The sequence below is a fragment of the Neocloeon triangulifer genome, unplaced genomic scaffold, assembly GCF_031216515.1.
Source record: "Neocloeon triangulifer isolate White Clay Creek 2 clone unplaced genomic scaffold, ASM3121651v1 ptg000012l, whole genome shotgun sequence".
Lineage (NCBI taxonomy): Eukaryota > Metazoa > Arthropoda > Insecta > Ephemeroptera > Baetidae > Neocloeon > Neocloeon triangulifer.
The window spans coordinates 17,556,217-17,580,525 of NW_026775554.1; the positions used below are offsets into that span (position 1 = coordinate 17,556,217).

A 24,309-nucleotide genomic window follows, 5' to 3' on the forward strand; every position below is an offset into this window, starting at 1 on the left:
TGCCATCTATCTATGATATGCTTGACAATTTGCAATTTTTTTAACCATTAAAATTCTCTTATTTCTTCAAATTGAAACCTCATCTCAAATAAATAATTGTGTTTCTTATTCATATTTTATTCCTTATTTCCCATCTAAAAAGAAGAAGAGCGTTCTCTGACTAGTGTCAATATTCTTTCCTTTTCATTTTTATGGCGAGAGTGGGCAAGACGGCAAAATGCTGCTCAATTTATGTTGCTCCGTTTGTTCAAATTTGTAAAAAATATTTCCCATTTATGTTTATACATTACATGTCAAAAAAGAAACAAAAAATCCAAACTTTGTGATTTTTATGCACTTCTTATAACTCTAGTTTATTTTATTTTATTATTTATTTGTTAACAAAAATTTATGTCTTGCTCAAGATATAATACCCTTCTGATAATTAGTAGATAATATAAACAATTATCTTACGTCTTTACACATACATTTTTGAATGATGATTTCATACGCTAAGAAAGTAGAAAATGAACACACTTCACGTAGAACTAAACATTTGACGTGTGTCTCTGTTTCTGTAGGGAATGCCTCTTCTCTTCATGTCTCGCAAAACTCCCGAAGGCAGCCTGCCGGCTACGGAAATTGCGTACATTCCTTTGACGAAGTGATCTGGTAAAGAAAAATTATTTAATTCAAAAATGTTTGATTACTTTTTCAATTTTAAGAAAATGCAAAAGATTTACATAATTGAATGAAAATCATGTTTACCAATGATTACCAACTTATAACTCTCATTAAGTTTCTCATCAAAAAAAGTTTACACTTCACAACCACAAAATAAATTATATCATACATACTTATTCTTTGCCATCTGCAGACCCAACTGTCCTCGTTGCTCATTGCAGCGATCATACTATGGAAAGACAAAAATTATAAAAATATATTGACAACTTAAGTACGTAAACAAATTCGTACCCATCAAAGTTGGTGCTTGTGCAGTCGTAGACTGTGTCCCTGTTTCCTTTCATGTGGAGAAAATCATCGCAATTATCGCAACCATCCTTTTCAAACTGGTCAGCGGACTGGAATTACAGAGACAATTTTAAGTTTGGGAAAAATAACATATTATTCAGCCCGAAATTATAAAAAAATTAAAGATGCCGTACTTTGATCAATGAACACGCCATGCACGCTCGCAGTTGTTTTAGATTCGCAGGAATGGTTCTGAGAATTTCCTGCTTTTCCTCCTTATCTTCCTGCATGATTCCAGTCGTAGAGGCGGTGAAAAAATGTCAGTCAACGTATGCAATTAGCGACAAACTGCAACTTTCAATAAGTAACACGACTGCCTGCAAAAATTGCTGCAAAATTATGGCAGCCTCAACACCAAGGATCTTGACACAGACACTAGACAGATAAACAAAACACGATGGCGCTGTGATTGGCTGTGATCGAGCAGCAGCACAGCGTTGCGGCCCCAGCGAGAACTAGTGACAATTGTCAATTGGTGCGGCGGTGGAAAAAGCGCCAACACAAAATTCTCGACGCCTCGGTGATTTTTATTCAAAAACTTTCATCATCATTTGCTGAGCACGTTGATCACAATGACTAGTTCCAATATTTAGTAAGTATATATGATTTATTTTCATAAATTCCCTGAATTAAGTTTTGTTTATAAATAATAATATTATTAATATGTACCATAATTAAATTATTTGTATCATTTAACTTTATACTTGTTGGGGTTATTGTTAGCTGTTACTATATAATATAATAAATAACAATGTTTCCTTGCAAAACAGCTCTCCCGTGATTCGTCCAGTTCGCAGGAAACTCGAATATCCACCAATTCAGCTTTCTCAGGCATCTGTCTGGCCTTCACAAGAAAATGAACCTCAAACGCGGACTAATGACTCCCAGGAAACGTTTTTTTCGCAAGCTGAAGACTGCTTCAATGCCCCAATCAACCTTGGCACACAGACTGCACAGACACAAGGGGACAATCCATTGGCGCACAAATCGCAGGACGGAAGCTTGAGCTGGCCACTGAGCCCAAGTCAAGAAGAAAATACGACTCAAAATAACCCACCAACGGAAGAATTCTTCTCGCAGCCCAAAAAAGTATTTTTAAAAAATCTATCAACTTACATAATATAATAGCATGATTATTTTTAAAAATCCAAGTATATGAAAATTAAGATTATTTTTTCTGGTGCATTTGCATTTTTCCATTTTTTCTTTCTTAATTTTAACATATTTTTTTTTTTTACTTGAGCCTTTGCCACACAAGAAAAGTGGTACCAACCTATTGATGAAGACTATGAAGAGACTGCAACCACAAATAAGAAGTTTTGATCAATCAGCAAATTGCTCATCTCAAATAGTCGACCGCAACATTCATGATGCTGAAATTTCCTGGGTAAAAATTTAAATAAAATAACTCTTTATAATTCAAGAAAAAAAGTACAGCAAATAAAATACAAGTCTAAACTATTTTTGGCAGAAACCAAGTATTCACCAAAATATTCTTGAATTGGAGAAGAAAGTATTTGAAATTGAAAGTCAGGTTTTGGCAAAAGGAAATAGCGCTGAGTTGAGTTTGAAAGAAGTTATTGATGCCGAAGCAGCTCTATCGCAGATTGAAATAAAGCAAGGATCCCTTGAAACTTCTGCCAGTAGGTCAGAGAGAAAGGTAGGTTTTAACTTATTTAAATAACAAAATATAATTTGCAATAAAAATTATTTTTACAGCGACTGAACAACATTTCCAGTCAGTGCCAAGAACTGAAGGTGCACCTTACGAACATTAATTTAAAAATCAGCAAGTGAGAATTCAATCAAGGATTTAAAAATATTATGAACTATTACAACAAAAATGTCAATTTAGTTCGCAGAATAGTCAACAGCCACTTGCTCCCACTGAAAAAACTCCGAATCATGGACAAATTTCACAGGTATGAGATTTTCAGGTGCCTTTCGTGAAGTAAAATAAATAATGATCTGTTACGTTACATTCTACTTGAAAATAAAAGGATGCTGAAAACTACCTCCCTTCACTGAAAGAGCTATTGGACGTAAATCTGCTACAAGCCAAAAACTTGAATTTAGAATTGCGTGTTCCGGTAAGAATAATACTTAATAATGAGAGTTAGAAAATAAAATTATTTAAAAATTTTAGGATGCTCCAAGAGTCGTTGGGACTCTAAAGAAAGATGGAACCATCCTTGGAACCGATTCAAAGATTCACCTGAGTGTTCAAGACTGGTGCAAAGAGTACTTCAAAGGACAAGTGCTGAGTAGGCTGAAGGCTTACTCATTGATATTCTCCACCCATCGTGGCAAAAAGATTTCCCTGGTAACCTTGAGCACCAAATACCAGCCAAAGCAAAATACTGGCCGTGAACATGCAGAGGTTATTGTGGCCCCCAAGTAAAAAGTTTGTAATGGTTTATAACAAGGATTATGAATGTTTTGAATTTTTAAGGAAACAGAAAAAACGAGTACCCTTGAGACGAGTGCAGACATGTCAAAGGATCAAAGAATCGCAAACTCAGAACAGGACAAATGGAAAAGGCACTCAAAATACCGAACTTTCAAGTCTATCTCTTATAAATGGTACTTGTGAATTTCAAGGACCTTTACTAAATCATTCAATATTTTTTTTTTTTGCGTTTTAGATTCATACGACTTTGGCAATCAAAATGATCTACAAAGCTTAGAATTGAATCCAATCCAAATTGGGCAGGCAAATGAGCAGCCATGTAGCATTTCTCAAATAACAAATAATTTAACTCAAAATCCAATATATGAAGAGATGGAAGTTGACGACGTAAGACCGATTTCCTTAGAGGAAACTCCCCCAGAATTGACAGGATGGGAGAAGATTGAATGGAAACAAGAACAAATTCTGAAATTGTGGCATTCTGAGTTAGACAAAATGGAGCACAAGTGTTGTGACGCCAATTGTTGATTCAAGTATATATAGTGGAGAATCTGGAGTTCAGAGAAACTGTTCAGTTTAGTTTTTGGGCAGGTAGCCTTCATTTAATTTGATCGTACTTTCTCAAAGTGGTTCGTCAACCCACCATAGCATTGTTCTTGCTCAAAAGTCACTGTTTGCATAATTGTATTATTACGATTATTATTTTACTTTATGCTCTGTTGCATCCAAATATACAGTACAAGAAAATAGCTCTTCGTACATACTCATTTTGAGAACTCCGTGACCCAAGTTTAAAGTAATTACATAGAATTCAATACAAAATAATCAGTACCAGACAATTAACATCCACAAAACCTTTTAATATTACATGTCATGTACTCATGATATTGTGCAGGTTAGCAAGTTCGCACTGAAGGTGTTTAATAAGGATAACCCACTTTTGATAAAATTTAATACATTTCGCTACGTTTGGCCAAAAAATAGGCTTGCCACTACACTAAAAGAAACTTAACCTTGAGAGTAACATATCAACATGCAGGCAAAATAATTCATGTCAAAAAAGGTTAATCGAATTGATATTTTTTAACTAGCAAATAAATTAAGCAGGTTAAAATCGTGGTAGTTTAAAAAAGAACAAAACGGAATTTGGCTCTTTCTATGTTACACGCATCTCGTTGTATGCCAGTTTGCCATTGTTAGTACGTAGAAATTACTGCACTCTTTCTTAACTTATGTCGATAATTGTCCATTAAAAGGGCACTTCACCTTCTTGAGAATCCTTTTGTACCATCCGGACCTTTCGGCACCCGAATCACATTTGAGTCCAAGTCTTGGCGCAAACACTGTTGATCTCCACTTTTAGGTCCATTTAAATGGCCGTTCGTTTGGGGTTGGATGCCTTTCACACTAAAAAAATCACTTATCAGCAAACAGATTCAAAATAAAACATTCACAAAATACATTCATTTTGTTTCTTTGTATTATTTTCAGGCAGTTGATAGGTGAACTTACTTATCGTTATTTGAATTGGAATTATTAGCTTCCAAAGGACTGCAAGCCGACCCCAAGATGCGCAGCCGTGCCTCGGCGTATTCTTGTTCTCTCTATTTAATATGAAGTTGAGCATATTTTGTTGTGTAATTTTAAGAAATTGATTAATACCTCTTGCAGAGTTTTGTGTCTTCTTACAGGTTGGTCGGGGGTAACTTGGCTATCACTGGTCTTGGTGGGTCTTTTTAATATCTTCACTGTCGGTTCTTGAGGGCCAAGCATGGACCGGAGGCTTTCATCCTGAATTATTACCACAGCTCCATTACTGTATTAAAAAGGCAGTTCGGTTAATTGCACTCAAATTAAAAAATAAACATTATATTATATTTGGAGTGACAAACCTTTGATTTGATTGCTGGTCTCTTCTAGGTTGCATAATTTTCAATTTTTTGTCCAGTTCCTGAAACATAGTTTGGTCTCAATAAAAAGGCATCAACCAGATTTCAGCGAGATGATCATCTTTTGAAAGTGCATTGAAATGGGGTCAGTGATTGCGATGCAACTCACTCCTGAATCCTCGAGTTCTTCCCAGTTGTCGCACGCGTCGTTGTCCTCGATGGCTGCCATATCGGTCGAACGTTGAGTCGGGACAAGAAACTCAAATTCGATTCATTCCAGGGGCGAAGCGTGAGCCAAAATTAATTGAGTGGCAGCTAAAAATGCCATCCGCAAACATGCCATCCGATCAGATGTGCATGGTCGGCAGGGCCAGGCAGGGGAATTCGTTCTTGTGCGCAGAATCCAACCTTTAGAGGCCAAGGAGGTTCTCAAATGTGACAGGTCGACAAAGCGAAAAAGTAAACATGGCAGAGAAACGGAAGACGAAGAAGAAAAGAGAGGTGAGAAAATCTACTAATTTCGCAATAATTCTGCTTAAACACACATGCTGCATGCTAGGAATTGATAACTTGTTTTCACACATTGTAATTCAAGTTTGATTTCGGTCGTGCACCTTTCCATTGCATAAAAATCTGCGTCTTAAAATTCCATCCGTCAATGTACACACGCTTTTAATCTTGCCACTTGCATCAATGACGTCTTACAAATTATTATATTCTCGAAGTTTATTCCTATTATAATTTTTCTCACCGTGTCTGCGATGAAAGAATAGAGATTTTAATTTTATTGGGAACGCTACCGTCGCTATCCCGTTTTCTGTGAAATTAAAAAGTCCCGTATTTTTGCGAACGTATGCGAGGATCTTCATTCTCATCACGAGATAACGGTACATCAAAAATAGCATTCATGACAATTCGATCCGCGTAAGGTGCTGCGGGGTCAGCTAAGATAAATAATAATTATGTCATCGAGCACTGCTTACTAGAGTGGATTTTTTGCTGACAAAGTAATTTGTTTGTGAAATAAATTTTTTTTGTTCGTGTCTTAATTGTTGAGCAATTTTGTAGGAACTTGACGCTCCTTCCAAGATTGACAAGCCATCCAAAACTTGCTACACAGTAGCAAAGTGGCTTCGAAAAAATGTACCTTCCAAGAAAACAAAATTCCTCAGTCACAATGTGGAGTATTTCACAGGTAAATGATACTTCCATTCCTCATTTTATCCCCCTCCTGTCATCAAAGTTATTTTCACATTTCTTTGATTTTTTTTTATTCATGATTTTTTTCATTTCAGGAAGCAAAGCGATTGATGCTTTGATGGAATCACATTTTGCAGCTGAAAAAGATGGGAAAGAACCTTTGTTTGCTACTCGATCTGATGCTGTGCAATTCCTGAATGAGTATATAAATAAATCAATTTTTAGATATTGAATTATTATAACCTATTATCTAGGATGCTGGTGTTAAAATTTTTCCACCGTGCACGCAAAGTTCCTGTGTCGGAGCAAGAGCTGAAGGCCAAACTGAAAAAGAAGGAGCCTGCAAAGAAAAAGGAGGACGATGAGAGCAGTCATACGGAGTGTGAACGAAAAGACGAAACTACAGCAACTTTGGTAAGCCCAGTCATTTTACCTTCAATGAAAAGCGGGTTATTTTATTATAATGTATATCTTTTTGCAGGAGGGCAAGGATAAGGAAAAGGACAAAAAGAAGAGGAAAATTCGCCTGGAAATGCACATGGAACAAGTTTTTGCAGACTGCCTGGATGCTTACGTCTGGATTTACGACCCCATTCCAGTTTACTACTGGTTTTTTGGAAGTCTTCTTGTTGTTGGAGCTATTGCAATCTGCCTATTCCCTCTCTGGCCACCTGTTGTTAGGTATAATACAACATAGAGAAATTTACAAAGTCTCACAAATTTGGATTTTCTGAGCAGGAAAGGTGTTTACTATCTGAGTGTGGCTGCAGCTGGTTTCTTGATCTTCATCATCGCTCTGGCAATTTTGCGAGTTCTCGTTTTCTGTCTCTTGTGGGCATTGACGTTGGGCAAGCATCACTTGTGGCTTCTGCCAAATCTCACAGAAGATGTTGGGTTTTTACCGTCATTTTGGCCTCTTTACCAGGTTTGATAATTTTGAGTGCCATTTGGAAAGATTATAAATTTTCTTACCTCTCACAATCAGTATGAGTACAAAGGTAAAAAATCTGGAGACAAGTCAAAGAAGAAGAAAAAAGCTAAAGATTCTGACGCTGAAGAGGAAGAAGAAACAACAAAGCTGGTGGAAGAGGAAAAGTAAGTTTATTTAAATATTTTTCGGGAGTGTTATCAAGGATACTAATTTCAGAACAAATCATTCCGACCAATAATTTAGTAAGATTGGTGAATTTTTTTTATACTGCGCTGCAAAATATAACTGTTGATATTTTATAATTTTACAATTGTTTCAGTACTGGTGCTAATGAAGGGGAGATTGACAACAGTGCGAGCGAATCTGAGAGCAGCCAAAAGTCTCAGACTGGAAAAGACTTTGAAATGGTGGAGCACGAAGAAGTCACTTCGTAACATTCTAATCTCCATGAAAACTTTCATTTTGTATTTATTAAATTTCTTCTTGCTCAACTGCTAGCCATCAAACTATCCTATTCTGAGATGCAATTTTGGGTTGCATAACTTTTCCGATACTTCTCATACCGCTACTAGTTAATTTGATTCAATTTGTTGTGTATTTACGTTACCACTCCCGACTTCCCTTCCAACAGTTTGTCCACAATCAATGAAATTCCTATGATTTGCATTCTCTGATAACTTGATTTTGCTTTTGCATTTCCAGCCACTTCAAGTGTTGGGCACTCTTGACATGCAATTAGTGGAATCATTTTGTGAATTTGACTAAATATTTTATTAAATACAGTAAAATGCGATGCATAATATCAAATGTGTTTAAAAATTCTACCATTTCCCTTAAGTATTTGAAAATATTTAAGCGTGCAATATCACCACTTTTATGATTTCGTTTGGCAATCTGGCTCGCCCCTCTGCAATTTTAAAAACGCTTCCTGCAGCATCTTGTTGCACAGAGCCGCATATGGATTCATTTGGGCAAGCTTTTGAAAAAAAAAATCAAAATTATGGGTTTCTTTTCTACCAAGTTCAAACCTGTGTTTTGGCAAATGCATTCCCTTGAGCTGCTGCAGCTTCCAAATCCTTCTTTGCCATATCTTGATGGCCCTCTTTCATGAAAATCTGCGCCCGCTGACAAAAAGCTTGACACGCAGACTTGCCTTTGCCACCCGTAAGGCTCAATGCCTTATTCAAATCAACCAAAGCCCCTTTTATTTAAAACATAATATAGTTATGGATGCAGTATAAAATTTTATTAATAATTACATACCCGGCATATTCCCTTTAAGACGAAGAGCCTGCGCTCTATTGTTGTATCCAGAGGCATGCCCGGGCGCAACAGCAATGGCATGTGTGAAAATTGCAATAGCTTCGTCTATTTTACCAGCCTCTGCAGCTTGGACACCCTGCAGTTCAAGTCGCTTCGCTTCTTCAATTTCTGCAGAAATTTCCTCATCATCTAGGAGAAAGGGATTGTAGATGTTTTTTATGCAATTTAAAATATTCCGGTGTATAAAAAAAACTTAAATTACATTATAATGATATTATTTCAACAAAAAATTGATGATTTAATACTAGAGAGGTTGCAATGCAAAATTTTTTTATTTATTAACATTTGGATTTATGTTATCTATTAAAAACTAATTAGAACAATGAAATTATTGTTCCATTTTAATTAAAAAATATTTAGTTGTGAATACATGGTTCATAAACTAACAGCGGCACTGAAATGACTTTGATCAGCAATTTTACTTAAAAATAATTTACATCTTAAGATATAAATTAACTGAAGGATATTCTTTTCAAGGGCAGCAACTTTTTGGAGCTCATATATCAGTGCCCAAAGTACAATATCCCTTGCGACTTACAATTAGACTTACCATCAACTGGAAGATTAAACTCAAATGCAGCTTCACCGACTGGCAGTAGAGGGTTGAAGATGCTGTTCAAAACAGCCTGGTCGTGCTCATTGGACATGACGAACTATCTTTGTCACGAAATCGAAATGTAATTAATATATATAAACAACTGCGTCTATACCCAAGTTGGAAACATTTAAGAAACCTGTTTGACCTTCCACATTCCTCTCTCCACCAATGACAGCAGGTGGCGCTCAGGTAGTGTAAATAATGAAATACACAATTTCTCAATTCTGATTTATTTCAAAAGGTGGTACATTTGTGTACAATGAAATAAATTAAAAATGGAATGGTAGTTTAGCTACAAAAATCACGCTGAAAATTAGGAATTGATCATCTAAGATTAAAAGAGCTGCGCTAAGGTCAGCTATTAAAGATAAATGTTGATCGATGCTTCCTTGAATCCTAGGTGTCACATTAGAAATGTTGAAACTATGAGATTCTAGTGCGTATACATTCAAAATCAAATACTGAACATCACTCGTCGTAATTAAATTAACCCTTATCAGGAACATCTCAACTTAAAATTTAACTAAGCACAGAGAGCACACATCTTTTTTGTTAGCAGACGGTTGAAATTTTGAGCAGTGCAGATGGAAGACCCTGGCAGTTCCGAATTCTTGCTGCGAACCAGGCAGCAAGGTGATAACATGTTACCAAAAATACACTTGAAACAATTTTGTTGTGCTTATCAGCTAGTATGGTAGTGATTCGTTTTTTTTTAATTGATACATTACAGTTAAGTTGGATGCCTTCTGCTCTTTCTGCCTCACAACCAGTACAGTCAAGTGGGAAAATGTGACACAGATAAAATTCTTACACTATATTTGGGCAGGCAACAGCTGGAGGAAAGTGAGAATGGAGCTGTTGCCTGTTTAAGTGAGTTAGTTACTCTGCTGTAACCTCAGGAGCTTCCTCTGCGGTCTCCTCAGTCACAACTTTCTTAGTTGGGGAAACAGTTTTCTCAGAGACGGTTTCTTCAGTTTTCGCGTCTCCATTTGACACGCCATTGGTCTCCGTCTTCTCTTCAGTTCCGTTGGTACCGTTCTCTTGATGAACTCCATTCGTGCCATTCACTTCTTTCTTCTCCTCCTCCTCACCATTCTCCTTACTATCAACTTCTTCCTTCTTATCACCATTTTCCTTGGCTTCTTCAGTCTGGAAAAATTAGAATTTAATGTTTAGCATCAAAGCCTAGTAAGATGAAATACACATACTTCTTCAGCCTTCATCTCTACATCTTCCACTTTCGTTTCTTCTTTCTTCTCCTCTTCCTTCTCTTCTGTGGGCTTCTCCTCAGTAGCAACAGCCTCCTCGTCAAGTTTTGGCTTTTTGGCCGGGACCTCTTCCTCCTCAGGCTCTTCAAGTTTGAAGCTGGAAATTACGGTATACTTGGTCTTGTCCTCATCTGAGAGGGGGGAATTGCCTTCTCGCTCCAGCAAGACAACAGCCAATCCTGCTTCCTTGGCAGCTTCAGCCTCTGGTGAAACAAAATTTTAATAAATATTATTAATAACATCACTTTTCCAAAATATTTATAATCAATTTTATTTCATTACAATCAATTAAGATCAGTTTAAATTTATATTTCCAAATACTTTAAATGTTTGGAGCAATAGATAAAAGAAGCAAGGATGGACAAAATCACAAAAGTGATCTGCGATTGCAATCGCACCATTTTTTGAAAAGATGATCGCGATCGCAAAAGGTGGTCTATTGCAGGCAATCATTTATAATCGCGGAAAGTTATTTTAATGCATAAATTGAGATCACATCCATCCTTGAATAAGCAACAGCATTACTGAATCAATGTAATCAACTTACCCTTAACAACATCTGTGAAGAACAGAATTTCGCCAACCGGCTTGCCCACTTTTTCGGCAATTTTGACGTAACTCTCCTTCTCAACCTTAGGGCCTACTTCAGTGTCAAAATAGTCGGCAATCATCTTGGTAATGTCTCCTTCAACTGAGTTGCCGAAGAGCAACTTTTGAGCCTCAACACTGCCAGACGAGAAGATATAAATTTTCTTCTCCGCCTCAGTCCACTTCCTCAGTTGGGGCACCACATCATCATACAAACTGTCGAGATATAAAATTTTCAAATCTGCCCACACAATATGTATCGTAAACTTACTGTCCATTAAGGTCACCCTTCTCATAACCCTTGACGTACATGCTGCCCTGAAGCTGCTTGAGGGCACCAACCTTTCGGTCAGAGTCCATCATCCAGAGAACACTGTTCTTCACAGCTTCTTGAGCTTTTTCAGCCGACTCCTCTTCGTCATCAAGAGCAATGGCTCCCTCAAGCTTGGCCTCAATGTCAGCCTTCGACTGTTCGACCAACTTCTTCAACGTTTCCTGGAAACTAGCCTCAGACCAGTTCTCCTTTAGGTATGCTGACAGGTTTTCACGCACATAGGGGAAGAGTGTATCCTGAAAAAAATAATTTATGAAAACATGGGCATGGGTTCACTTTTTATTATTTTTGAAAATTTATGCGATTTTTTAATGTTAAAAGACAGTAAGCTGTCGATCTTTCAGATTTAATTCTCATCTGCTATTAATAATTTGTGAAAATTTTAAACATGGACAATAAAGAATAACAAAAGTCAAAAGTTGAAAACGGGAGTTAATAGAAACAAATTTTTGTTTTATTGAGTATTAAATTCTTGCTTTCCCATAAATTTGACAAATCTTTAGCATAGCCATGTAAGTAGCGTGGCGGCATTGTAATTTGGAATGCAAGAAATGCGTTCAGCAGTTCACAATTCAGACGACTTGTTAGCTCGTTCTAACAATTAAGTTTTCCTCGTCTAACAAAAAGTGCAAAATTGTACATTGAAACTTAAGGCAAATCACAAACTAAAGTTATCATCAAGTGCCACTAATGACCTGTAAGAAAATTAGATGAGAAAAGCATTGATTGATAATTTAGGTGAGATAAAAAACGTTGATTCGAAATTTGCGCGTTATTGTTCTAGAACTCGAAATTTCATCGCCCATGTGCTCCCCTTTGAATAGTTTAATACGGAAAAGCCAAGAGGAAATAACGGCGAACCCCGACTGGAATCGCGCACTGAGCCTGCACGCTTCGTTAAGTGCATATTTTATTCGTCGGCAGCAAAGTTATCAGCCGGGAAAGTTCATTGACAGCGCACGGAGGAAAGTTTTGCCGGATGCATCCGCCATACTGGCAGACGCTACCCGGCTTGCAAAGACTCGCAAATTTTTGCTCACCTTCACGAAAGAAATGGACGTGGTGGTGCCCTCAATGTCCAGAAGGAAGACAGAAGCGTCCTTGATCATCTTGGTGGCCTCGGCGGCAGTGTTAGGTGCAGAAGACATGGTCAATTTCTGGTTTTCGTGAGAAGTTAAGAAAACGGCGACAAGCTGCACGAAATCGTGATGGTGAAGAGCGACGAAAATGAAAACGCCGGTCGCTCGCGCAGCATCGGCGGGAAAAATTTGCAGTCCCTTGACGTCACAAAAGCTCCTTGAAATTTACCCCCTCCACCTACTTCTTCCCTCTCCCCTACAATGATTTTTTTGTTTTTGTTTGACTCGTGTGTCAGGGCAGGGAGAAAATCGAGAAAATATTTTTGCTTTGATTTTTTGCCTGTAACGAGAGATCGTTGAGTTCATCCTGAGAAGAGCTGCAAATTTGCCAAAAATCGTCATAATGGTTTAAGAAATAAATATTAATATTGTCACGTCTAAACGCCTGCCGCAATAATGGGAGGCCCGAAGAAATTCAAAAGAGACTTTGGGGGTTTGTTTAATGCAATTGATACATCATGTTTTTTTTTGTGATTACAAGTTTTAATTTTAGACAATCGTAAACAGAAAAAGAGAAGAAAGGAAGATGAAGGTGAATACAATCCTGACGAAGATGGGGAAGGTGGCGAACTGGAAATGGTGCCAGGGTGCGCCACAAGAAATGCTGAAAAGGCCGATGAAAAAGCCAATGAAGATGAGTTTGGGGCCAAAGACTATCGTCCACAAATGGAATTGAAACCAGACCACGCTTCTCGACCACTATGGGTTGTATGTACTTAATTTTCATGATAGACCCTTACTCAAAGTATCTAGATTAATTAATAAAATATAAATTTATTTAGGCTCCGAACGGTCACATTTTTTTGGAATCATTCTCGCCTGTCTACAAACACGCTCACGACTTCTTGATTGCAATTTCGGAACCTGTATGCAGACCTGAGCACATCCATGAATACAAACTGACACCTTATTCACTCTATGCAGCAGTTTCTGTCGGCCTTCAAACTCACGACATTATTGAATATCTGAAAAGATTGAGCAAAACTACTATTCCAGAAGGAATCATGGACTTTATTAAAATGTGCACACTTTCTTATGGAAAGGTTTGGAAAAGTTACTAACTTCTAATATGGTGGTATTAACTTATTTTCCATACAGGTAAAATTGGTATTGAAGCATAACAAATACTTCGTAGAGTCCCAGTTTCCTGATGTGCTTCAAAAGCTTCTGAAAGATCCTGTAATTCAAGAATGTCGTCTCCGACAGAAGGAAGAGGAGGTTGCAAAGGTAGAAGGTGCTACGGTTATTGAAGATGGACTGATTTCTCAGACGCATGCCAAGCAGAGTGTAACGCAGGTGATTAGCAGCAATATTTTTTTAATCTCTAATTAAAAGATTTTGAATTTTTTTGTAGTTTGGCAGCAAATCTGCTCCGACAGAAACAGATGGAGCTGCTACAGAGGGCACTGAGGAGAATCCTGTTGCCGTCCCTGAAGACATCACCAATTTCTATGAAAAAATGGACAAGGAAGATGACGATGATGAACAAGAGGCTGTTTTGAAGACTGTGTCATTCGAAGTGAACCAAGTGAGCATTTTTGATTAAAAATTAATGATATTACAAAATCATCGAACTATTATTTAAGGAAAAAATTGAAGTCATTCAGAAAAGATGTATCGAACTTGATCATCCTCTGCTTGCTGAATACGATTTCAGAAATGACACAGTGAATCCTGACATTAAGTAATTTAATTTCTCTGTAAATGAAAAACTGTCTATAACTAAATTCTCTTCAGCATTGATCTGAAGCCCTCGGCAGTGCTCAGACCCTACCAAGAAAAGTCCCTGAGGAAAATGTTTGGAAACGGAAGGGCTAGGTCAGGGGTCATTGTACTTCCTTGCGGTAAATTTAGATTGAATTTACTGTTGAAAACGACTTGATTTAAAAAATATGTATACAGGTGCCGGCAAGAGTTTGGTTGGGGTGACTGCCTGCTGCACTGTCAGGAAAAGGGCTCTTGTACTCTGCAATTCTAGCGTCTCCGTTGAACAATGGAAGCAGCAGTTCAAAATGTGGTCAACTGCAGATGACAGCATGATCTGCAGGTTCACATCCGACGCCAAAGACAAGCCGATGGGCAGTGGGGTTCTGATCACCACGTACTCCATGATCACCCACACTCAACGACGTTCTTGGGAGGCAGAACAGACCATGAAGTGGCTCCAAGATCAGGAGTGGGGTATTATGGTCCTTGATGGTTTGTTTTTATTTTTGCTTGGTTACCACTGATTTTATTTGAATGCTCCTTCAGAGGTGCACACTATTCCAGCCAAGATGTTTAGGCGTGTCTTAACCATTGTCCAATCTCACTGCAAACTGGGTCTGACCGCCACCCTATTGAGAGAAGACGACAAAATTGCCGACTTAAACTTCTTGATTGGTCCCAAACTATATGAGGCCAATTGGTTGGAGTTGCAGAGGAGAGGATTCATTGCAAGAGTGCAATGCGCTGAGGTCTGGTGCCCAATGACACCAGAGTTCTTCCGAGAATATCTGGCTTGCAGGACAATGAAGAAGCTGGTCAGTTATTGCTTGTTGTTGAAATCAAAACAACTAATAAAAATTGTTAATTTTTAGCTTTTGTATGTGATGAACCCGACCAAATTCCAGATGTGTCAGTTTTTGATCAGGTACCACGAAAGACGGTGTGATAAAATTATTGTCTTCTCAGACAATGTGTTCGCTTTGAAGCATTATGCCATTAAAATGAACAAACCTTATATTTATGGCCCAACTTCACAGGTATATTTTTAATAAGTAAAGGGAATAATGTATTATTTGAAAACCCTTATACAATTTAGAATGAAAGAATGCAAATTCTGCAAAACTTCAAGTTCAACCCGAAAGTAAACACTATCTTTGTAAGCAAAGTTGCTGACACTTCTTTTGATCTTCCCGATGCTAATGTGCTTATTCAAATCTCATCTCATGGAGGCTCCAGACGTCAAGAGGCGCAACGATTGGGCCGTATCCTACGAGCCAAAAAAGGTTAGAACTAAACTATATGACCAACATAAAATGGAGCCAACTCCCTCTTTAGGTGCAATTGCTGAGGAATACAACGCCTTTTTTTACACACTTGTATCTCAAGACACCATTGAAATGGGATATTCAAGGAAAAGATCTAGATTTTTGGTGAACCAGGGATACAGCTACAAGGTCATCACCAAATTGGCAGGAATGGACGATGTGCGATTAAAAATTTATGTATCAAAACCTGCTCATGGACAAATTTTTCACAGGAGCCATTAAATTACAAAACAAGGGAGGAACAAGGTCAACTTCTTCAGCAGGTCCTTGCTGCAAGCGACATGGACGCCGATGAAGAACGGATGCCAGGCGAAGGCGGAATGAAAGCTGGCCCATCAGTAATATAATTAAAATTAGGGAGAAAATATTTATTCGTTTTTTTTTTTGTAGGTCCACCGAAGGGTTGGAACGTTGTCGTCACTATCAGGAGCCGACGATGCCATCTACACAGAATACAAACGCTCCAACGTCAAACACCCTCTGTTTAAAAAATTCCGTGGTTAAATAGTACATCAGAGTTGCTTCAAGTAAAATAATAATAATATGTTTTCCATTGCTATAACTCTCGCATAATTTTATTAGTTAAATCAATTTGTATCATAATTATTATGGTAATATTAGAATTCACGAGCGACACTTTTTTCGACACCAAAATCATACTCTAAGGCACGTAGATCTGCACCCTCGATTACTGTTTGAACTAGCAGTTCAGTAAATTCCTGGCCTTGGTTACGGCCTGTTGCCAAGCCAAGGGTCTTGGACAGCTGGAATGGCACACCTTGTAAGGGGTTGACAGGAGTTGTAGGGGATTGTGCATTGTACGGAGCCACAACTGTTCCATTTGAAAAACTTGGATACATAGGCGGAACCGTGGGAGATCCGTTTGGGGCCTGTTTGTTGTTTACAATCATAAAGTCATCTTCTTCGTTGACTTCAATTTTGTTCGGTGGAGAGCCTTGCTCGGACGACGGCGAAGTGACGACAGTCTTCGTCTTCTTTGAGCCGAAAAGCCAACTCATGTTCGCGGCGGTCCCTTCTTTTCAGATTAAACTGCTGGAAATCCAACAAGATATTATTATCGATAAAATTCTACGTCACTCTTCCAACTTTGTACATACCCAAATTATTTAGCTTAGCACGCAGTTTCATATTACAGTCGCGTATAAAAGGGCTTGAAAATGACGTGCACAGCTGTGTTTAGCAATTTTAGACTGTCATTACGAATCAATTGTCGCTACACCAAAAAAGCAGATGCAACTTAAATGCGCTTGTATATAAATTAATCACGAGATAAAGGGGTGACTCAACCTCAGCTGAAAGTGACAGGAAACTATAGAGAAACTTTTTTACATGTTTACAAATTATATGGATCTAAAAATTATTGCAAGTTGTTTTTCCCGTTTGTCATTTGTCGCTTTTCTTTTACTAGGCTGCAAACAGTTCCCAAGAAAGTTACAGAGTGGTGGGGGGAGGGGAGTTTTATGACAAAATGTGTCAGAAAAGGGAAACGTCTCGTGCAATAATGTGGTTCAATGAGCAATGGTTATTACCGGTTATTACATTAAATTTGTTGTAAAGTTTCTTCTTTGCTGCTCATTTGGCAAAATTTTTTTAATTTGTAATTTTTACGTTCGTTTTCGTTTAATTAATTATTGCACCTAGCGCTAATCGCTAAGCGATCGTCATTTTACTCTTGCGCGCCACTCAGCGGCGCTCTCAGAAAATTCTCGCTCATGTTGGAAATTTGCCGAGTGGACACTTGTGTTTTCGTGTCGGCGCGTTGGAAAATCGTCGAATTTTCGGAAACAGGTCAGTGAAACTCCAAAACTTGCAGCAGAAACGACAAAAAACATTTATCCTTCCATATAAATTTGTGACTTTTTCTCCCTTGCATCGAAAATTGACTTGAAAGTCTGTTGCGAAAAACGTACTGGCGTAGAATTTGCTCCAAGAGCGGCATCAAAACAAACTCTGCCAAGCCCATTTTTCCTTTGGGACTGCATTTACTCGTAATATTTTAGTATGGTTATGTATGCCCAACGCTTTTATAATTTAATTTTGTAAAATACATCGCAAATTTTATACAGAGAAAGGTTTCAGCCAAATTCTTTGGCTCGGAAATCTGATCACATCGACCACCTTTCAGGCCACTCAAAATAAATTTTCATTTCAGGAGTATTTTTTGTAGATTTTGTCTTCATGTTGTGTGTAAAATTCCGGTCTCATTGAGACACTTAATAAGTTGGATTTAAGTGAAAATTTGCTTTTGTATTCACTTCCTTGGACACCCTGAGGACGAACAGAGGATACGTGATATGAACACCACGTGCTTAGCCTACTTTTAGGTCATTATTCATATTCTGCTATTCTGTTCGTCGGAAAAAGTGTTCAGACTATTGCAACACGAGTGTGTAAACTAGAGAATTACCCAACTGAAAAGCTCACTAATGCAACTCTTGCATCCACTGGGAGAAAAAAATTACTAACAAGCAAAGTCCATAGGATGGAACAGAAAATGAAATAATATAGTTACGACGAGGGTCAAAGTTGGAAGGCCAAGTTAATCCTATTTACCAATAAAATATTTCAAATTTGTAAATAAAATATTAACATTATAAGATGAAAAAAAGACATTTCCAAATATATTTTATTTCCAAGGGCTCCACTCAAAAGCATAAGAAAAAAACACAAGAGATTAGTTACGAAACTTGCGAATCTGCTGGTAAATTTTGGCACACGATCTAGAGGAATGTTGACAGCGCTCAGCTGGGATCGGAGATTTATTTTGGTCCGGTCGAGTCAAGGTTTTGCTTTGTCATTCGCGCGGCACTGCGGCCCATTTGGCTGCTTGAATAATTCGGCCCGAAAAATCGACTGCTCGCATTGTCAGTTTGGCTATCGCCAAAATTCGCTTATTATTTCTCTGTTCTGGCTTGCAGACTGCGCTGGGTGGTTGATGGCCTGGGTAAGTGTGGCGCAAAAGCAAAAAGTCTCTGCTTGTGGTCCGTAGAGTTGATAAAAAAAAATCATCATACGCTTTTCAACAAATTTACCCATCATGGATTTCACGTTTATTTTGTACAAATTGAGCTCATGATTTTATGGATTTATTTGTTAAATGCTGATGCACAATAACTGTTTCCTCTGTTTTCTGAAAATTTTGTTTGATGTTTCAGCAGTGCTGTTTTCCAAGCATGCACAACACAAGTCCCGAAACGAGAACCAATGGCGCGTTGGCCAGCGGCGTCAGTGAGCGTGTGGCCATCCTGGACGCAGGGGCGCAGTACGGAAAGGTCATTGACCGCAAAGTGCGAGAGCTGCAGGTCGAGAGTGAACTTCTTCCCCTCGACACTCCTGCTTTCACCATCAAGGAAAAAGGATACAAGTAAGATTATGGTTTGATATCAATGTATGCGAATAAATAATAAAATTATCGTTTGAAAAGAGAAGAAAAAATTTTAATACTCTATGGGAAAAGTTCAAACGTTAATTTTCATTTTCAAACTTAAAAAATTCTTAGGGTAACTTTCATTATTGTTAAATTTTTATACCATTTTTCTGTTGTTCAAGTTTACAATTTGTGACAATATGAATAAACTATTTATGGAGGTATAGAAGGCTGTCATATCAATAGAGATGATTGATGGCCGATACGAACCTCCTACATCAACAAGTGACAGAGAACATTCTTGTGACGCAAGTTAGATATCAAGGCTACATTCTGTCAGACAAATCTAAATTTGGACCAATTAGTAGTCCTTTGCGATTTTCAGAAGATGTTATGTTCACTCTTGACTCTCTGTTCACAGAGCTATTATTATTTCGGGCGGACCGAACTCCGTATATGCAGAGGATGCGCCAAGATATGATGCCGATATCTTTAGAATTGGAATTCCTGTCCTTGGTACTTCACTATTATTTTGATCTGGTTTGTTTCTGAAAACAAATATTATTCAGGTATTTGCTATGGTATGCAAATGATGAACAAGGAGTTCGGTGGGCAGGTGGTGCGCAAAGATGTGAGGGAGGACGGTCAGTTCAGCATCGACGTGGACGAAAAGTGCCTACTCTTTAAGTAAGTCTTAATGCCAAGTCTTAATTAAAATCTACATTTATCAACTCTTCAGAGGTCTTCAAAAGGACCAGCTAGTGTTGCTCACACATGGGGACAGCATTGATAAGGTTGCTGAGAACTTCCGAGTCATTTCGATGTCTGGCTCGATAGTGGCTGGAATTTGCCATGACAAACTGAGACTCTACGGTGTGCAGTTCCACCCTGAAGTAATTGGAAAATGTTAAGAATTTAAACAGAAATAACTTTGACTTTGTTAGGTGGATTTGACTCCAAATGGTCAGATGATGATGAGGAACTTCCTCTTCGACATTGCTGGCCTAACGGGTAATTTCACTCTGCAAGGCAGAGAAGAGGAGTGTATCAAATACATCAGGGAGACCGTTGACAAGAACAAAGTTTTGGTACTTTCAAATATTTCTATCTTAACATCTGATGTATTTTTCTTTTTCAACAGTTGTTATGCAGCGGTGGAGTCGATTCCACTGTTTGTGCTGCCTTGTTGCACAAAGCGCTCAGGGATGACCAAGTCATTGCTGTGCACATTGACAATGGTTTCATGAGAAAAAATGAAAGTCAGAAAGTTGAAGAGTCGCTTGGAAACTTAGGTCTTAAAATGAGAAGTGAGTTCGATTGCTTAAGGTATAGATCATATGATTTATTATCCATTTTCCAGCTATAAACGGGACTCAGAAATTTTCCTACGCCTCGACAGTCATTCCAGCCGATAAACGTGATCCTACCTCAAGGGCACATGTGACAAAAACTCTCAACGCAACAATTTCTCCTGAAGAAAAGAGGAAAATTATTGGTGATACGTTTGTACACGTGAGATTGTCTTAAAGTTTACTCTCTTCTACTATTTACCCAATAATTTTTTTGATTAGGTGGCTAACGAAATTATTCAGGAGCTTAACCTCCGTCCCGAAGAAGTTTTCCTTGGCCAAGGAACCCTTCGCCCCGACCTTATTGAGTCTGCCTCGAGTCTTGCAAGTGCCAAGGCTGACGTCATCAAGACCCACCACAACGACACTGAACTAGTGAGACAGCTCCGTAGCGCTGGCCGTGTTGTGGAACCGCTCAAAGACTTCCACAAGGATGAGGTCCGAAACTTGGGCCGTGACCTGGGACTGCCAAACGATATGGTCATGCGTCATCCCTTCCCTGGTCCAGGCTTGGCCATGCGAGTGCTGTGTGCTGAGGAGCCTTACATCGAAAAGGACTTCTCCGAGTCTCAGGTGGTTGTCAAGATCATCGTTGAGTATCACCAGATGGTTCAAAAGGTTAAAAAAAAAACATTTATTCTTGTCAGCTTATAATTGTTAATTTTGATTTTCAGAACCATGCTCTACTGAATAGAATTGAAAATGCTACAACGGAGGGTGAAAGGAAGCATCTTCAAGTTATTTCAAGCAAGCAGCAACTTGCTGCATTACTTTTACCAATTAGAAGTGTTGGAGTTCAGGTAAATAAAAACTATCAAAATAAAATTAAAACTAGAGTACGAACTTAGAAATTCAATCCAATTTTTGTGATTTCAAGGGTGACAGTCGGAGTTATAGTTACGTTGTTGGCATCTCCAGCGACACGCCGCCCATTTGGGACGATTTAATGTTCCTCGCCCGGATCATCCCCAGGATCTGCCACAACATCAACCGAGTGTGCTACATATTTGGCAAAATGGTCCGGGATCCTGTGCTAGATGTTACACCCACCTACCTTACATCAGGCATCATCAGCACTGTGAGGCAGGCTGACCACATTGCTAACCAGGTAATTTATCCCCCAGAAAAAGCAAATATTTTTTTATATATAATATAATATATAATAATATAATTTTTATTAAAAATAAATTATTTCCCAGGTGCTGATCAGCTCAGGCTTCTACAGCCAACTGAGCCAGATGCCAGTGGTGCTTATTCCCCTCCACTTTGACCGTGATTCTATTGGCCGTGTTCCTTCTTGCCAACACTCTGTTGTCCTTCGGCCGTTCTTGACTCAAGACTTTATGACTGGTATGCCGGCAACCCCTGGCAAGGAAATTCCCGAGGAAGTGAGTTTTTCGTTTTATTCCTGTAACCGAGATTATACAAAATTTAATTATTCTCAGGTGGTTGCCAGAATGGCAAATGACGTGGCAACTGTACCTGGCATTTCCCGTGTGCTCTATGACCTGACTTCAAAGCCGCCTGGAACCACTGAGTGGGAGTGAGCGGTGCCCACATTTATCAGAAAGAACACAACATATTTGTTGTTTGCTTATTGTTGTGTGCCTCGAAGACTCTCGAGTGTTGTTCAACTCTTGTTTCGGTGATATTTGAAACGCCGCAGGACTTGTACACGACGAACAAATTTCCCTTCCGCCAGGTTGCAATTGCAATGTCTCATTTGGATAAATACTTTTAATTGTCAATGTTCTATGGATTGGCATCTGGGCAGAATAGTATGCTTCGTTATTTATACAATTAAAATGTGGTCAGTGTAAAATTGTTTCTAGACATGCCGGTTAACCTAGTTAAAAGTCAGTTGTTTCTCTCAGTTGATTTCATTCTGTTCAAGATTCGACGGTTATATTCAAAATCAGTTTTTCCCGAATCTAGGCTTTTCTACGCGTGTGCTTGCAATGTCATCTACTTCAAGGACGTAGCGGGACATAGTGAATTTGCTGGCATCCCCGAGATATGAATGGGGTGGATTGCAAGTTTAAGTTTTAAAAGTTGATAAATTTTGATTACGCAACCTGAACAAAATGTTTTGTCTGTGAATACTTATTTTTAAGCATTGCTATGGCATAAATAAAATTATGTGGATTATAATATAAATCATTTCCTTAGCTCTCTAAAATGGGTTTATTTCTTTTACATTATAGTTTTTGTTTTAATATTTAAAAATTTGAAATTATTGTAGGTTTACTCTATATAGTTACAAGATATTTATCAATACTATATTCTTATAATTTTTTTCTGTGATAACCATTTGTCCATAGGACACCCCCATGCGGTTTAAAATAATGCCCAAAAATATTTCAAAATTTTATTTTTTGAAAAATCGAGTTTTTAATTTTTCTGTTGGCAACATTAACATCGAAAAACTTTAATTTTGCGATTCCCGACAACTTTTCAATAGTGACGACCAGAAAGCAGAATTATTTCCGTTCGCTCTTTCATAAATATATAAGTTATAAGTTTGAATTTCCGACTTGCATGCCCCGCAATCTTGCTTTAATCAGTAGAGAGGGAGAGATAATATGAAACTTGCATGACAAAATTTTAAAGTATGCTTCATCCATGATAAATAATTTTATGAAAAATATAGGAGAGGAGGCTATTAAAATAATGCCCGCACAGCTCTGTTTGTTATTAGTTTAATTGCCACTACAATATTCAAGGCATTCTAGCTATCTGTCTCAATAAATTATAGCCGCAATGTGTTTTGGAAAAGGTGATCTAATATACTACTATGTTGGAAAGATCACCTTCCCTTTTCGCGCATCCCCCTCTATTATCTCTCAAAAACCTGGTGACATCAACTATTGTATTTATCCCTCCATTGTATCATTTTGGGGTAGAAGCGGCGGCCACTATCGAGAAGAGTGAGAGCACGTATACACTCGCCTGCGAGCCCACCAAGACAAGTCGTGTTTTTCTATATGTGTTAAACACAAATAATAGAATATTAGAGTGTGTCTTTGATTTAAAATTTTTTTAAACGGCGCGGTGCAAAATTTCCCACTTTATCTGTCACATAAAGCATGTGTCCAACACTCGAATCTCGCACGCACAAAGCTGCAGGTAAGAATAATTTATAATTTACAACAAAATCTACATTGTCATTTGCTGGAGATCTAATGATTATTTTTTTTCTGTTGAGCTCTTAAATAAATTTTACCATAAATTTTACAACAGATACATTTAGTGTTTAAAAATTTCTGGCTTAAATTTATAGAAAAAAAGTAATAATTGTTAAATTGTTTGTTAATATTCGTCAGACGATGCGATGTCTCATTTTTAAAGCATTTTTTTCTAAAATTTTATTTATGGGAAGCCCAAACTTTTATCAACTTCACAACTTTTAAAAGAAGAACAGGTTCTAATTATACGCACTTCGCACGTCGTCTGAACTGTGCCCAATTTTTATCTAAGTATTTTCTGGATTTGCAACAAGCAGAGAAGCATTAAAATATAATATTTTATCTATAATTTTTGTGCTATTACATAAAAAATTAGTCATATTAAGGCACTGCTTAATTTTTTTCTATATAATATATATTTTTCAGGATCGCAAAAGATGCTGTTTCAAGAGCGATTTCCAGCCGTAGGATGGGTTTTGTTTCTTCTAACAATTGGTGCGACCACGTCGGACTTGGAGGTCGTGAATATGGCCGCGCCACAAAACGGACGCACCTTCGTCTATACAGGCGAGGTACAGTTTGACCGTCGCCGAAGCGTCCTGCTCGCCTTTGACCTGGCAGGGCTGACAAACGACTACGATCAGGTGCGTCGTCTACTTGACTT

The 24,309-nt window shown here is 38.1% G+C and overlaps 8 protein-coding genes across 11 annotated transcripts; 4 read left to right on the forward strand and 4 right to left on the reverse strand.

Moving 5' to 3' along the window:
* Positions 1-319: 319 nt before the first annotated feature.
* LOC132198315 (transcription elongation factor SPT4-A) lies at positions 320-1,400 on the reverse strand. The gene is made up of 4 exons (XM_059622280.1): positions 1,146-1,400; positions 955-1,061; positions 837-892; positions 320-648 (listed from the first exon to the last, which is right to left on the reverse strand). The coding sequence occupies exons 1-4, from the start codon at positions 1,239-1,241 to the stop codon at positions 518-520; spliced, it is 390 nt and encodes a 129-aa protein (XP_059478263.1). The 5' UTR covers positions 1,242-1,400; the 3' UTR covers positions 320-517.
* On the forward strand, positions 702-4,348 carry LOC132198308 (uncharacterized). The gene is made up of 10 exons (XM_059622272.1): positions 702-1,603; positions 1,782-2,100; positions 2,255-2,398; positions 2,483-2,671; positions 2,731-2,804; positions 2,867-2,933; positions 3,012-3,101; positions 3,158-3,408; positions 3,464-3,594; positions 3,657-4,348. Exons 1-10 carry the CDS (start codon positions 1,584-1,586, stop codon positions 3,947-3,949), a joined length of 1,578 nt encoding a protein of 525 aa, XP_059478255.1. The 5' UTR covers positions 702-1,583; the 3' UTR covers positions 3,950-4,348.
* On the reverse strand, positions 2,703-6,132 carry LOC132198314 (SUZ domain-containing protein 1-like). The gene is made up of 5 exons (XM_059622277.1): positions 5,480-6,132; positions 5,314-5,372; positions 5,084-5,237; positions 4,934-5,025; positions 2,703-4,828 (listed from the first exon to the last, which is right to left on the reverse strand). The coding sequence occupies exons 1-5, from the start codon at positions 5,537-5,539 to the stop codon at positions 4,684-4,686; spliced, it is 510 nt and encodes a 169-aa protein (XP_059478260.1). The 5' UTR covers positions 5,540-6,132; the 3' UTR covers positions 2,703-4,683.
* Positions 5,672-8,248, forward strand: LOC132198310 (translocation protein SEC62). Its single transcript, XM_059622274.1, has 8 exons — positions 5,672-5,811; positions 6,379-6,505; positions 6,606-6,711; positions 6,765-6,924; positions 6,992-7,191; positions 7,249-7,435; positions 7,496-7,605; positions 7,761-8,248. Exons 1-8 carry the CDS (start codon positions 5,776-5,778, stop codon positions 7,873-7,875), a joined length of 1,041 nt encoding a protein of 346 aa, XP_059478257.1. The 5' UTR covers positions 5,672-5,775; the 3' UTR covers positions 7,876-8,248.
* LOC132198313 (tetratricopeptide repeat protein 36) lies at positions 7,247-9,508 on the reverse strand. The gene is made up of 4 exons (XM_059622276.1): positions 9,315-9,508; positions 8,705-8,893; positions 8,470-8,642; positions 7,247-8,417 (listed from the first exon to the last, which is right to left on the reverse strand). The coding sequence occupies exons 1-4, from the start codon at positions 9,409-9,411 to the stop codon at positions 8,316-8,318; spliced, it is 561 nt and encodes a 186-aa protein (XP_059478259.1). The 5' UTR covers positions 9,412-9,508; the 3' UTR covers positions 7,247-8,315.
* Positions 9,509-9,582: 74 nt separating this feature from the next.
* Positions 9,583-12,783, reverse strand: LOC132198309 (enolase-phosphatase E1). The gene is made up of 5 exons (XM_059622273.1): positions 12,593-12,783; positions 11,490-11,788; positions 11,178-11,434; positions 10,571-10,833; positions 9,583-10,511 (listed from the first exon to the last, which is right to left on the reverse strand). The coding sequence occupies exons 1-5, from the start codon at positions 12,698-12,700 to the stop codon at positions 10,242-10,244; spliced, it is 1,197 nt and encodes a 398-aa protein (XP_059478256.1). The 5' UTR covers positions 12,701-12,783; the 3' UTR covers positions 9,583-10,241.
* Positions 12,784-12,904: 121 nt separating this feature from the next.
* On the forward strand, positions 12,905-16,288 carry LOC132198302 (general transcription and DNA repair factor IIH helicase subunit XPB). The gene is made up of 14 exons (XM_059622257.1): positions 12,905-13,124; positions 13,185-13,399; positions 13,474-13,734; positions 13,790-13,987; positions 14,046-14,219; positions 14,278-14,375; positions 14,429-14,535; positions 14,594-14,890; positions 14,945-15,213; positions 15,271-15,435; positions 15,495-15,681; positions 15,734-15,882; positions 15,936-16,061; positions 16,114-16,288. The coding sequence occupies exons 1-14, from the start codon at positions 13,088-13,090 to the stop codon at positions 16,225-16,227; spliced, it is 2,397 nt and encodes a 798-aa protein (XP_059478240.1). The 5' UTR covers positions 12,905-13,087; the 3' UTR covers positions 16,228-16,288.
* A 1,094-nt stretch (positions 16,289-17,382) lies between these two features.
* On the forward strand, positions 17,383-22,647 carry LOC132198303 (GMP synthase [glutamine-hydrolyzing]). 4 transcript variants are annotated; one of them, XM_059622260.1, is made up of 13 exons: positions 17,383-17,532; positions 18,903-19,108; positions 19,533-19,627; positions 19,681-19,798; positions 19,851-20,004; positions 20,056-20,199; positions 20,253-20,418; positions 20,472-20,623; positions 20,683-21,078; positions 21,135-21,260; positions 21,338-21,568; positions 21,660-21,848; positions 21,906-22,647. In XM_059622260.1, exons 2-13 carry the CDS (start codon positions 18,918-18,920, stop codon positions 22,005-22,007), a joined length of 2,064 nt encoding a protein of 687 aa, XP_059478243.1. In that variant the 5' UTR covers positions 17,383-17,532; positions 18,903-18,917; the 3' UTR covers positions 22,008-22,647. The 4 variants fall into 4 exon arrangements, with proteins under 4 accessions (XP_059478243.1, XP_059478244.1, XP_059478241.1 ...); XM_059622261.1 differs by having other exon boundaries at positions 17,401-17,532; positions 18,900-19,108; XM_059622258.1 differs by lacking the exon at positions 17,383-17,532 and adding an exon at positions 18,522-18,688 and having other exon boundaries at positions 18,900-19,108.
* The last annotated feature ends 1,662 nt before the right edge of the window (positions 22,648-24,309 follow it).

Coding starts and splice junctions, on each gene's coding strand:
- LOC132198313 (XM_059622276.1), bottom strand. CDS start 9,411: ATGTCCAATGAGCACGACCAGGCTGTTTTGAACAGCATCTTCAACCCT. Junction 8,894..9,314: donor GTTTAATCTTCCAGTTGATG/GTAAGTCTAATT, acceptor CCTTTCTCCTAG/ATGATGAGGAAATTTCTGCA. Junction 8,418..8,469: donor ATGCATTTGCCAAAACACAG/GTTTGAACTTGG, acceptor TTTTTTCAAAAG/CTTGCCCAAATGAATCCATA.
- LOC132198309 (XM_059622273.1), bottom strand. CDS start 12,700: ATGTCTTCTGCACCTAACACTGCCGCCGAGGCCACCAAGATGATCAAG. Junction 11,789..12,592: donor CGTCCATTTCTTTCGTGAAG/GTGAGCAAAAAT, acceptor TATTTTTTTCAG/GATACACTCTTCCCCTATGT. Junction 11,435..11,489: donor AAGGGTGACCTTAATGGACA/GTAAGTTTACGA, acceptor ATATCTCGACAG/TTTGTATGATGATGTGGTGC.
- LOC132198303 (XM_059622258.1), top strand. Junction 20,624..20,682: donor TTGGTGATACGTTTGTACAC/GTGAGATTGTCT, acceptor TTTTTTGATTAG/GTGGCTAACGAAATTATTCA. Junction 21,261..21,337: donor TTAGAAGTGTTGGAGTTCAG/GTAAATAAAAAC, acceptor TGTGATTTCAAG/GGTGACAGTCGGAGTTATAG.
- LOC132198302 (XM_059622257.1), top strand. CDS start 13,088: ATGGGAGGCCCGAAGAAATTCAAAAGAGACTTTGGGG. Junction 13,125..13,184: donor ATTCAAAAGAGACTTTGGGG/GTTTGTTTAATG, acceptor TTTTAATTTTAG/ACAATCGTAAACAGAAAAAG. Junction 15,214..15,270: donor GCAGGACAATGAAGAAGCTG/GTCAGTTATTGC, acceptor GTTAATTTTTAG/CTTTTGTATGTGATGAACCC.
- LOC132198314 (XM_059622277.1), bottom strand. CDS start 5,539: ATGGCAGCCATCGAGGACAACGACGCGTGCGACAACTGGGAAGAACTC. Junction 5,238..5,313: donor GACCAGCAATCAAATCAAAG/GTTTGTCACTCC, acceptor TTTTTAATACAG/TAATGGAGCTGTGGTAATAA. Junction 4,829..4,933: donor TCCAATTCAAATAACGATAA/GTAAGTTCACCT, acceptor TGATTTTTTTAG/TGTGAAAGGCATCCAACCCC.
- LOC132198308 (XM_059622272.1), top strand. CDS start 1,584: ATGACTAGTTCCAATATTTA. Junction 2,101..2,254: donor TCTTCTCGCAGCCCAAAAAA/GTATTTTTAAAA, acceptor TTTTTACTTGAG/CCTTTGCCACACAAGAAAAG. Junction 3,409..3,463: donor GAGGTTATTGTGGCCCCCAA/GTAAAAAGTTTG, acceptor TGAATTTTTAAG/GAAACAGAAAAAACGAGTAC.
- LOC132198310 (XM_059622274.1), top strand. CDS start 5,776: ATGGCAGAGAAACGGAAGACGAAGAAGAAAAGAGAG. Junction 6,712..6,764: donor GCTGTGCAATTCCTGAATGA/GTATATAAATAA, acceptor CCTATTATCTAG/GATGCTGGTGTTAAAATTTT. Junction 6,925..6,991: donor ACGAAACTACAGCAACTTTG/GTAAGCCCAGTC, acceptor ATCTTTTTGCAG/GAGGGCAAGGATAAGGAAAA.
- LOC132198315 (XM_059622280.1), bottom strand. CDS start 1,241: ATGCAGGAAGATAAGGAGGAAAAGCAGGAAATTCTCAGAACCATTCCT. Junction 1,062..1,145: donor TGGCGTGTTCATTGATCAAA/GTACGGCATCTT, acceptor CTGTAATTCCAG/TCCGCTGACCAGTTTGAAAA. Junction 649..836: donor CTGCAGATGGCAAAGAATAA/GTATGTATGATA, acceptor TTTCTTTACCAG/ATCACTTCGTCAAAGGAATG.